Raw genomic sequence first — 12,775 nt, forward strand, 5'->3', positions numbered from 1 at the left:
GATTTTGATGTCTGAGGTCCTTCAAAGCCATTAATGATTATGTACTTTGTTGCTAATATGTTGTGTCATATTTTAATATATTCACCTTTACATGGAATAATATCATGTTTGGAGTTTTTAAAATAATTTCAACAAAAAAATAATTATCACGATGGCAGAGATGTTGTAATATTTAAAACATTTTGACAAAGTCAAAATAAAATCAATTAAAATAAAATTAAAACAAAAAAAAGACAAACATAAAACAAATTAAAATTAAATTAAAACAAAAACAAAATCCAACATAGCACGGTAGAAATATGTAGTTTCCTTTAACATTTTTGGACTTCAACCCATGAATTTCCCCACAGCCTTCTTCTCTAATGTGGCCTATTCAAAGTTAATAATTAAACAGCCTAAATCCATCTGCACTCCAGATCTACCAACTGCCAAATATCGAGAAAGATCAAATTTCCTTTCACTCTAAAAGAGAACCTAAAGAGAGAGATTTGATCCCCCAATGCTTGGTAGATCTAAAGTTAGAATGGATCTAGGCTAGTTTTTAAATTATTCAGTGAATCCAATTTGAAACCCAATTTGATAGAGTTCAATTCAAAAACTGGTTCTTATCTTTAAAACTACGTTTGGGGCTAATGTAAAAGAGGTTACTACAGGAAGACTAGAAGTCATAAACAACATGGCAGCAGTGCTATAATGGCAGAGGCGTGATCCTGATACATATGTAAATGCATATGGTCAACTTGAATGGAAAAATGCTATGACCAAAGAATATCAAGAAACACGTGGGAATTACTTCCTCGATAGGCCTACAAGACCAGAGTCCCAGATGAAAGCATCATTGAAAAGCATATGGCTTGTTTAATAGCAAATGAACTTTTTTGAACGAGAAAGCATTAACTACACCAAACACTTCCCTTATTAATCATGTTCAACTGATTCTTTTGCTTGCTTGTTTTAGATGAGAGATACATCAAATGGATATCAAAAGTGATCTCCTACATGGTGATTTCACTTGAGAGATACATATGAAACAACCCCCGCCTTGAATTAAGCAATGAGAGAGAAGGAATGCGTTGAAGGCTCATGCAATGCAAAGGAAGCTAGAAATCAACATGGATAATCAAAGCACTGAAGAAATGGAAGAAACATGTATTTGAATGCTTAAAAATAAATAAAATATGCCCCTAGGATTAAATCAGGCAGATCCTCCCACTTGCCATGGACCTTACTGTGAAATTTATTCAATCTGACCAATAAGCATATTGGAACTTAAACTCTGAAAAATAACCAATCAATGCTCATGTAACTGAATAGATCAACTCGCTGAATGTTTATTCAATTTGACCATTAAGCATATTGGAACTTGCACTCTGAAACATAATCAATCAATGCTCATGTAACTGAATAGATCAATTCGCTGGATACATTAACACAAAAAACCAACCAAAATTACATCTAAAATCTTCACAAAAATCGTTTTGTTTTTAAACGAGACCAAAGATAAGCTACAAAATCTCAAACAAAAAGTTGAGCATTTCCAGCGAGAAAGGACCCAGCAGCTTCAAACCATGAATCTTATAATGCTTCTTTGAATTATAGTTAATGCTTATTTGCACTCGAGTTCCTCTTAACCCAAGAACTTCAGTCACCTTTCATACGCATTACTAGGCATTTAACCTGGGCCAAAAATACCCAGCCACCTCTCATTCTTAAACTATAGGTAAGTGTTGATAAATGTCTGGTTCCAAAATCGTTTTAAAATTTTCAATCAGTTATGTAGCTTTCCTGTGAAGTTGCGAGTAATGACTAATTTCTAATTTTCTATAATTAGTAATAAAACACTCTGGGAAAGACGGCAACATTTCAAGATAAATTTGGTGAGCTCTACAACTGTGCTTCATCAAAGAACAAAATTATCCCCACACGATACAACAGTTTGACTAACATTCAAAATATAATGATTCACAAGTACACATGCGAATTGACAGTTTTTTTCTCCAACTATTGACATCAGCAATGTTCAAGGATGCGGGAAAATAATATTTCTAGATGGGACATATAACTCCAATGTGCTTTGTCCTCGTTACAGAGAACACAAAAATATTAATGCAGGGTATAACAACTATACCACTAGTACTACAAATCATTTCTGCTCAAAAAGGGTGATTTAAATCATGCAGCAGCTTAAGAGGGGCAGGGTCCAGTTTCCAAAATAGCCTTACAATTGGACTAATCAAAATAAAATCTGATTCACTTCATAGGCGTAGAGTAAACAGGTACCAAAGAGGTAAGGTGCAAGTGGACGATAAATCATATTCAGCACAAGACCAGCCCTCGGCATACAAATGCAATTGAAAGTCTTGTGTTATGAGCTCCAAACAAGATCACAAATGATATATTATTCACCAAATTTTAATCTTCCACAAAGAGACAGATCGATCCTCTAAGATTTGTCAAACAAATAAAAAAATAACAAAATTATGCATAGAATCATCTTTGAACTGTAAAGACTACAGTATATAGTAACCTGGGAAAGTGATGAAGCACTCGATACCATACACAAATAAAATTCCTTAATAGAAGAAAACACCACTGAAAGTGGTGAAAAGCTGCCAAATGAACTTTGCCAATCTTTTAGATTTACAAAAACAAAGTCAAAAAACCTCTTCAAAGCTAAGTGCTTACTACCAGCCACATCCAATAGAAAAGGTTTTATGGGGCCTGATAAGATCAGAACTTGCTTGACCACGGTAAGATAAGCACCGTACCTACCTAATGTATAAAAGAAGACTGATAAGCTGGAGGAGGGGCAGGCAGTCCACTGCCAAAGTGATGGTTGCTGTAATTAGTAGAGGAATTGTAAGAACCGGAACCCAACAACGAAGGCCCCATGTTATCTGATGGATACATATATGGCCTTGAGAGCGAGACTGGACTCCTATTTCCAACACCATAGGCTGCTCCATATAATCCTTGGTTTGATCTGTCATATGCATTTTGGCCCTGTAGGTTGTAGGATGTAACACCTGGAGCTGCACCAGAATATTGTACTCTATCCAAAGACCTATAAAAGCTTCTGTCTGCACCATTGGAAGAAGCATAAAGAGCCGGAGTTCTTTCAGCTGCACTTAACGGAGGCATATATACACCAGCATTTCCTCCATTAGCACGAGGACGCTTAGGCTGAGACTTAACAGCACCTGCAGACCTTTTTCTGTCAGCCTTAGCTTTCTCTAGCTGAGCTACACGCTTTTGAAGAGGATCTGGTGAGAACTGCGATTCAAGTTTGTGCTCCTCAATGCACTTTATAACAGCTCTGTAAGCAGAAAGCTCTTTTGTATTTGCTTCATTCTGTAGCAGCAAATAAAAATATCAGTCAAAAAAGGAACTTCTGATATAACCAACAATACTAAGCCAAAATGATCATCACATAACAAGACATTTTGTATAACAGTAATACAATCGTACCTGTGCAGCAGTAGAGTTATTCCCGCTTTTTAAACTTGCCTGAGAAGCTTTCTTAGCATCTTTCAGATATTCCTTCAACAAAGGAACAGGTGCAAACTTCTCTGTCAACCCAAATGCATGAGCAAAGTTGACTGCCTCAATTTGTTTTCCACTATTGACCAGGGTTTCTACAACATCTGCATGAAATTGTCACAAAATTTTCAGTTAATCTGAATATGTCACAAACATCTGAAATACGAAAAGACAGTTTACTGTGAAAGAAAAAAAAATACCGACAACTTCAACGGATTTTTCAATAAAGATAACAGCTATGTCAGCTTGAGACAATTTTCGTAAGTAAACAGTTCCCCACTCATTAAAGGCCTTGTGACACTTTACCATAGCTGATCATCTTCAGGTGCCTTTATTAATATCAACAAAATAACTTACGTACAACTTTCTACCTCATAAAAAGATGTCTACCTAGTAGAGGCCACTCAGTATCTGCCTTGCATATGAAATGTTGAGATCTAAAGAAAAGACTACCAACCCCGTCAACTTAGAAACCCGTTCACTGGACTAAACAAAAAACGTTGGGAAGGTTTACTACAGCCGGGATTACCAAAATTTATCTTCAACTCAATCAGCCACAAGCAAGTATACTGATAAAATCCACCAGTCCCTCAAAAAAACCAAGCCAGCCATGAATGCCAGAAAAACAACAAAAAGCCTATCTACCAAAATGGATGGGAAATTTTGCCAGCCTAGCCACTGAGGCTAACATTACAGAACACCAGCCAACCAACCTGGCATTTTTGATTCAAGTCCAAGGGAACGGCAGAGTTCAGGTGTCTGCCTGCGCCGTGCAACTGCAAGAACAAGCTTGCATAAGTCATCTTTATCAAACTCTGACGCAATTCCAAAAGTAGCTAGAAGTTGCAAGAAGGCCTGGGCCTCCAACGAATTGCCATTGGCAACATCTCCTTCAAGGTTTATCTTCGACTTCCATTCATCTGCAATACTTTTGGCTTGCTCCTTTATATTTAAGGGCAGAACTGGATGTTCAACACCCAAAATAGGATCTGCCAAAACAGGTACAAGAGATTCCAGTAATAATGTACAGGCCCGGCGTAGAGCCGGGAGCCCAGACTCTTTCTTGTCACTTGACTTTTGTTCAAGAGAATAAAACCCCTCCAAGGACTCTAACACTAACCGTGATGGGTCAATTGCAGAGTTTAATGCAGAGGGAACCTCATTGCGAAGCCCAGCTGCATCTTTTCTATGTTCAATAATGTATTTACGCAATCCCTTGGAATCCATAGTTTCACATAAGGTTTTCAACTCGGACCGAACCTGGGGCTGCACCTTTGCTTCTGATTTTGTACTGGGGCTTATTTCTTTCTTGGAATCAGCTTCAGGACCATCACTTATAGATGACCCATTTGCATTTACACTACCGTTTTCTTTTTCTCTGATTGAATCCTTCTTCGTGTCATCGTCTGTGACCTTCTCACATCCATTGTAAAATTCTTCCTTCAATTTTCTTCGTTCTTCAAAAATCACAGCAAGGGCAGCATCCTTCTGTTCCTGCACACGAGCCAATGAAGCCTGCTCCTTGGAAGCAATAGACACCTCACGTTTATCCAAAATCTCTTGGGTTTCCCGCATCTTGGCCTCAAAAGTTCTCTGTTTTGCCTCCAAGTCCTCAAGTCTATTCTGTATGCTCCGCTCTAATGAAAGGAAATGCTCTTCTAATTCTTTCCATTGCACCGTACATTTTGTTAAGGCTTCTCTATGCTCATCTAGATCCACAAACGCCTTCTGTAACCGTTCCTTCTTCAAATTCACACCTTCCATGGCTCAAACAATGCACCCCACCGTCTTTCTCCACCCTTATAAATCTGAATACAAAAACCACAAATCCAAAACTATGAATTCTAAAAGAGCCATTCTATAAACTCTATGACCCTACACACTTAACCTTGAATCGCAGCTTTTGTGAACAGGAAGAAATACAAATCTTGAATGCGATAATAATTATAAAATCCACCAAAACAGCCAGTATCCTATACAGAAACCAGAAAACCCCGGAACAAGAAATTTTAATCAAAATCACTCGATACACTATTAAGACCATAAAAGCCTAAAATCCCTTTTTTCAGACGGGACAAAATTACAAATCTGGAATAAAGTTACAATAGCTACAACAGCAATTCCAATACCCACGTTATCAACCAGAAAACCCACAAAAACACTCATTAAAATCTTGAGCCCTAGAACCCAAAGCCTGACCCCTAAAACCCCCAAATTTCAACATACCCAACTTGGAACCTCGAAACCTCTTACACATAGAAATGCATGTGACAGACAAATCTGAAGGAAACGTCACGGAACCTACAACTACAAAAACCCGTTACCATTACAAAACCCACTTAAACAACCTTTAAACCCTTCAACCCAAGCCCTGAACCTTAGCAGCCCAAATTTCACTATACATTACAGAAACCAACCCACACTAAAATTTCAAAAACGTAAACATAGAATACCCGCATTTATAGTCACAGAACACACACAAGACCAATCATTAAACCTTGAACCATAGAACCCAAATCCTAACCCTTAAAACCCCAATTTTAGTAATTCTTGTCATACAGCACAAAATACGAATTTGCGAAAAAAAAAAAAATCGAAAACACACAACACCCAATTAATTTACAGTATTCACTGAGAACTCTTCAACCTTTAAATCTGCAAACACCCATATTGACCTTAAGAAAAATGCAAATGGCATTCACTAATACTGAGCGTAAATGCAGAAATCTTTCAGAACATACCTTGTCTTTTGCGATCTAGATAGAACCCGGAATTTGCAGACGCGACCCAGTATATCTGTTGTTCAGTTTGTTCACAGAGAGGTTTAACACGATGAAATGAAAAAGAAAAAGAAAATGGTTGCTGTCGAACCCTAGTAATTAATATCAACAAAAGCCCTCCTCTCCCAGAAAAAAACGAAATATATCACCGAAATATGGCTCAGAGACCGTCAGATCCGTATCGCACGGCCGAGATGCAGCTGCCACCGTGTTTCACACGGATTCCGGACCTGCCTTTATCCTCACCGTCACTCCATTTGGGATTTGCTGGTTGTTCCACTGACATATGCACAGATATATTGAATTCATTATTACAATGACCCAGATTTATAAATATAAAAAATTGATTTAATGGATTTTTTATGCTCCATCTAACCACCGAGATTATTGTAGTAACCACTTCCAGATTTTAAATGAAAATTTTGGTTGATGTGATAGTTTTTAATGTAATATTAACATTAATTGAAAATTGTTGTTTTGCGGTGCAAATGCATATATATTCCTTTTCATGTGATGTTTCTATATATTAATTTTTTTAATAAAAATTTGAGAAATATATGTTAATAAAAAGGATCACTGCAAAAGCTCATAATATAGTTGTATAAAAATGGTTTTTATTATAAAAATATGATTTAAAAGGCTAATCATGCTTATGTGAATATGGCCACCTACTAGTAGCTTCCAATATAAAAGTACACCAAATTTCTTTGATGTAAAGAGGAAGGAGAAAGAGAAAACATCTGAGGTCTTTAAGTATTAACAAAACATAATGATTATGCATCAAAGGTTGGGAAGGTAAGGTTATTGGTTGTATCTCTATGCATGGGACATTTTGTTGTTGTGAATAGTGTTGAGAGTTTGTGTGGGGAATTAACTATATGGAGTGTGAATATATGTGAAGTGTTATATTAGCTTGTTGTTATTGTTAATAAAAGTTTTTACCTACCAATTATAGAAATGACAATTGTTTCTTATGTTAAAATACAATTCTTACGATAATTTCTACTTTAAATTAGTCATGATGTTTTGTTATCTTAATGTTTCAACAAAGGACCAAAAGGAGATCTTCAGATTTCGAATAAACTTATCATGCTTTTGTAGAGCTTAGCAAGTTTTCTAGAGTTCTTTGTAGTCCATATGTCTAGGACAATGAACAATAGGTTCAAGGTGAATTCCTCTCAAGATGAGAAGAAAAGGCTTGATTCATTAGGCCAAAACAAAATACATGAAACCCAAATCGAACTCTTGAAGTCTTGAACCTAAGTTCACTAGGTTGATCCCTAAAACTAATTGATATTTGAAAATATCGAAATTGGAAACCGAGTTTAAAGTTGACGAACCTGATTTGAACCCACGAAGATGTGAACTTAAAATCACCATAAGGATAGAGATTATGTAACACCCCATTTTGATTTTCCCCCAATAAGTAAATTTAAATACATCTAAGGGTCATTGTGAGTCATAGTTTGGACACATTGTCGATTTTTAAGTTGAAATGGACAAGTTATGAACAATGTAAGTGTATTTGTCATTAATAGAAATTGCCACATAGTTGATTAAAGGGTAAAGCACCTACACTGAGTTTGATGCTTGATCTAGGTGGATATAGGTGGCCACCCACCTATTGCACTAGCTCACAACACAATTTTCCTAATTTGGCAGTTTTCAGGTCTTGAATTTTTTTATCCATTTTGAGGCCCTAAACGACATTTTTTGGGGAAACAAACCGATAACATTTAAAATCTTTAACAACACTCGAAATTTGTTCTCCTCAAATAGACCTTTATAACAGGCTATCATGTGCGCCAAACAGAGATCATATGCCAAAGTTACGACCCCAAAAAGTTGATGTTCCAACTTACCCCGCCCATAAACCTTTGGCGCTTCATCTCTTAGGGTTACAGTTTTTGGTGTTTAGGGTTCGGCATTGTTTCTTCATGATAAAAAGGCATGTGAGCCTCATTGTAACATAGTTCAGGAAGACGCATAGTCGTCACATCTCTTCTCAGAGATAAACTACCACCATTCGAGCTAGTTTGCTTTTATTTTGCATGTAAAAAGTTTCAACATTTATATTTATTAATTAAATTTCAATTTCATTGTATCTTTGTGTTTGATTTTAAATATATGTATTTCATTTCGTACCCTTCTTAAATTCATATCAATGCCACAAGTAAGAACTAGTGAAGGTGTTACGGGAATCAACATTCCCTGCAATTCCTAAAAAAAGCCACACCAAAACTTTGTGCCAAAAATTTAAAATTTGAAAATGTCGAATTACCTTTTCCCTTTAATGCCACTCCCCCAAAACCCCGCAACCCCCCACCAAAAAAAAAAACTCATTGAATAAAGAACCTAGTAGTTGAAGCAAATACCTACCACAATTACAGAAGTGAGGTAGTGATTGAGGAGTTGTTTTAGACTTCAATGGGTAGTATGGGCAAGCACTCATCTTGAATTTCAAGAGTTGACCCACAAGTGGTGTGGGGAAAATGGGGAAAACAATAGGAAAATAATCATCCAATCATAGATTTAGGCACTCATGGAGAGCAAGGAGATACACGAGTACCTAAGGAGTGAAATTTGCGATTTGGGAGCTACCAATCCTTAGTGGAATGGTTGTTATAACTTTGTAGGCGACTATAGCTTGAGTTAGATGCCTAAATTCGTCCAAAAATGTGTTAAAGAATTAGAGGCGCCATGGTGCATTTTGGGCTTGAAAATATCTAATTTCGTTTGCTAAATTCTTGTAGAAGCAACTAAAAATCCAAGCAAGTGAATGGGTTGTGAATTGATGCGAGCTAGAGTAGCATTAAGGAGGGAGAATGCTAAGGGATCACCTAGACAATGAAGAGGCTCCACTATTACCTACCAATTGGAAAGGAATATGAGAATTCATGGAAGCCCTCTGCTCAATGGTGAGGAGGGAATTTCGCTATAAAATTGTTGTGGAGGAGGGTGGTTGCATTGTCAATCCTTTACTTGAGTGAATTAGAGTTTCCCTAGTGGTATCATGGTCTAGCTAGGGAGAAGTCTACCATAGAAAAACAAAGGTATAGCTAAACCTATGGTTGGGTGGAAAAGAGTTCACCCTTCATCAGATGCAAGAATTTAATTGTTTAAATAATTGTTCCCACTTGTATTATAATGTTCATCTTTTGTAATTTGGTTGACGTTTACTGGTTGAATATCTAAATGCTTGTTGATTATAAATTTAGCGGATAATGAAATGTAAATAATATTGATGATATTAATGGGTATTTAGCTTTTTTGTCCCTATAGCTTCATGGATGATGGAACCTTGGCAGACCTCTAGTTGTAATACCTCACTTGGGAGGATAAGGCCAATGGCCTTCATCGCTGAACTAGCATGAATGTTGATCAATGAAATTACCTTGATTGGTCTTTCAATGTTGGATATAAACAGATACCCCAAGCAAGCTTGTCTAAGTGTAGGTTGCCTCACCTAGTCTTATTAATAATCTCAAGAATGAAATTATGAAATTTACAAAGAAGACTAAGAAACCTTAGTCTTCATAGAACATTTGAAATTAGGAGTTGTAACTCCCCTCACTAGAGGTTTAATGCCTTGAAAGCGTGTATTGGAAATGTTAGCTTAAACTCTTAGCCTCTTCACTCAATGACCAAGCTTCATAGCCTCTTAGTAAGGCTAATGATTGTTTATACAACTAAACGAATTGATTTTTCACTCCCACACAAGGTTCCTTACTGTGAAATTGACTTTCTAGCTTAGAGAGTAGAGTGGTAAGTTTGGTTAATCTTAAGGCTTCCTTGTCATTCACCAAATATAACCCTAAAAGCATTATAAGTCTTTATTAATTTGGAAATCAAGCCTCAATTGTGTCCCTCACACCGAGTTAAATTCAGGCTCTGGCAACCTTGTAATGACTCCTCTTTTCAAAGTCTAGAGAAGAACCCTGATACAACCCATATGTCGACAATGAGGGTGGTTCTCTAAAGCCTTCAAATCAACTTCATACAACTTTTGAATCATGTGTTGCATGGCCTTTGTTCTCTAGTAAATGGCAGGGTTGTCATATTGTTGATAGCTCGAAAAATTCAACTACCAACAAGGGAAAAGCTACTCGATTAATTTCCCAATTAGACTTATACTCGTTGGGTAAGATAACTTTTGAATGATATGTGGGCTTGGTTAGCTGCCAAAGTATATTATTAACTAAAGTACTTAATAGTGAAAATTATTATAATCTAATCTACAAAATTAGCTACTTAATTCTATAATAACTATAAACTAATTCTATCTATCAATTTACTTATCTATTTCAACTAGTAGTAAAACTAGATAAATTAGACATAAAACAGACTCATATATTATTAAGTTATAAAAATTATTCACAAAATTAATAATTGTTAAACCCATATGTATATGTATTGTTCAAAATAAAGCATTTCATATCTCAAAATATACATGCTCACATCTAATATATTATTAATTGATTAATTCAAACATATAATGGAAAGTAATTTCACATGAAAATAAGCGAGAACTAAAAAAAACATAAACTTGCAAAAATCCAAAGCTTATGTAAGATCACTTCTTGTCCAAGCCAAATTGATCAACATATGCATGTCTTCCTCTTATACTCAAAGCTTATAGAAATATATGATTTTAATTAGAAAGTTTTTCAACCACTTTTCTATTGAGAGAGATGACATCTATAATAATATACTATTATATCTTCCGTTTAAATTCCTTAGATATTTGTTACAACAATCTCAAAAATTTAACAAAATTACTAGGGAAATCTTCTTATTATTTTCTTGATCAATAATATTAATATATTGACTTTTTAGAGAGCCGTCGTTGCCCTAACCGCCGCTGCCCCTACAGATCCTTCCCTCGGCAGCCTCCTGCTACTGAGGCCAACCAAACCATGCAGCCCTCTGAGGAGGGAGATCCTCACTCTTCCACGCAGCCAAGGAATGAAGAAAATGCAGAAGCCTTCGCATCTCTGATCATAGAGAATGGAGCTCCAAGGAACAGGCCATCAATCAATAAATTTGTAAAGAAACTTGAAAGTATCCCAGAGATTTCTCTCCCTCCAGCACTTCCAAGAAGAGCAACCATCTCTCTGGCAGAACGTGGACTTGTTGGACAATTCATAGGGCTATGGCCTTCACCCAAATCAGTGCAAAAATGGGTGGAAAGAAACTGGAATGCAACCACATAGGGGAAGATAGCAATACGATTCTGTGGAAGGGGATACTACACCTTTCTCTTTGAAACAAAGGAGGACAGAGATCTGATATTTAGAAACGGACCTTACTTCATGGACTCCAGAGGTTTATACCTGAACAGGTGGACGCCAGACTTTGATCCGGAGATGGATGTCCCAAATGCAGTGCCTGTGTGGGTCAGGCTCCCGCATCTTCCTCTTCATTGCTGGGGAGATGAATCTGTAAAGGCTATAGGAAACGCAGTGGGCAAATATATTGACAGATGTGAGCCAAAAGACAACATGCATGTGTGCGCAAGAATATGTGTGGAAGTAGATCTCGGAAAAGGCCTCCTAGAGGCAATAAAGATCAAGGTCAACCAGTGGACACACATTCAACAGCTGGACTACGAGCAAATACCATTTAAATGCAAGGTATGTCACGAGTATGGTCATTTTGCAAATAGGTGTCTTAAAAAAGTAGAGCATGAAAATGTAGAAGAGCAAGAACCTACATGGGAACAAGTGAAAAGGAAAAAACCTACCAATAAGCAGACAACATCAAATATGTATCAGTCCCAAGAAGCAAATGAAACAACCTCTCAACCTCCAGCGAAGGTTACTCCTCCTGATCACACAACTCTGAATCCTTTTGAGCCATTAGAAGACTCCTTTGATCCACCCTCTCCCAGATCCCCTCCCTCAAACCCTACCTCTTTAGCTCTCATATCCACCCCCAACCCTATATCCTCCCCACCTCCTCCCTCAGTGGACCACATTCTAACTAGAAACAAAGCCAAAGAAATCCCCCAAGCCTGGGATCAGCAAAAAAAAGTGGGAAGGAAATCCAATAAAGAAATCAGAGATGAGGCAACAACTAAAGAAATGGCCCTAGGAATGCAACAACCAATGGATTCATTCCTTGGGAAACAAACAGGAAGTCATGAAAAAACTCAACAAAGAGGAAAGGGAGGATCACACCAACACAACAATAATTAATGATAGTGGTCTCTTGGAATTGTCGCGGCCTTGGCACCTCCTTTAAAGTTAATGCAACTAGAGACATTTTAGTCAAGGAATGACCAAACATATATATGATCCAAGAGACCAAACTAAACAAGCAAGAAATTCAAAAAATGACTCAAAAACTAAAAAAATTATAAAGAAGTAGCGTTAGAAGCCACAGGAGCGTCAAGAGGAATCAACACCATTTGGGATAAAATAAAATGGGAATTAATGACTCAAAAAATCAGTAGA

General features: G+C 36.9%; 1 protein-coding gene across 3 annotated transcripts; it reads right to left on the reverse strand.

The window, feature by feature from the left end:
- Positions 1–2,539: 2,539 nt before the first annotated feature.
- Positions 2,540–6,640, reverse strand: LOC149267127 (FRIGIDA-like protein 4b). Of its 3 annotated transcripts, none has more exons than XM_089431496.1 (5): positions 6,489–6,640; positions 6,282–6,336; positions 4,254–5,348; positions 3,469–3,644; positions 2,540–3,351 (listed from the first exon to the last, which is right to left on the reverse strand). In XM_089431496.1, the coding sequence occupies exons 3-5, from the start codon at positions 5,302–5,304 to the stop codon at positions 2,773–2,775; spliced, it is 1,806 nt and encodes a 601-aa protein (XP_089287622.1). In that variant the 5' UTR covers positions 5,305–5,348; positions 6,282–6,336; positions 6,489–6,640; the 3' UTR covers positions 2,540–2,772. The 3 variants fall into 3 exon arrangements, with proteins under 3 accessions (XP_089287622.1, XP_089287618.1, XP_089287611.1); XM_089431492.1 differs by having other exon boundaries at positions 6,470–6,631; XM_089431485.1 differs by lacking the exon at positions 6,489–6,640 and having other exon boundaries at positions 6,282–6,420.
- Positions 6,641–12,775: the final 6,135 nt, after the last annotated feature.

Source organism: Pinus tabuliformis, chromosome 6, assembly GCF_031772625.1.
Source record: "Pinus tabuliformis cultivar Carrire ecotype Pingquan chromosome 6, CPIR1, whole genome shotgun sequence".
NCBI lineage: Eukaryota > Viridiplantae > Streptophyta > Pinopsida > Pinales > Pinaceae > Pinus > Pinus tabuliformis.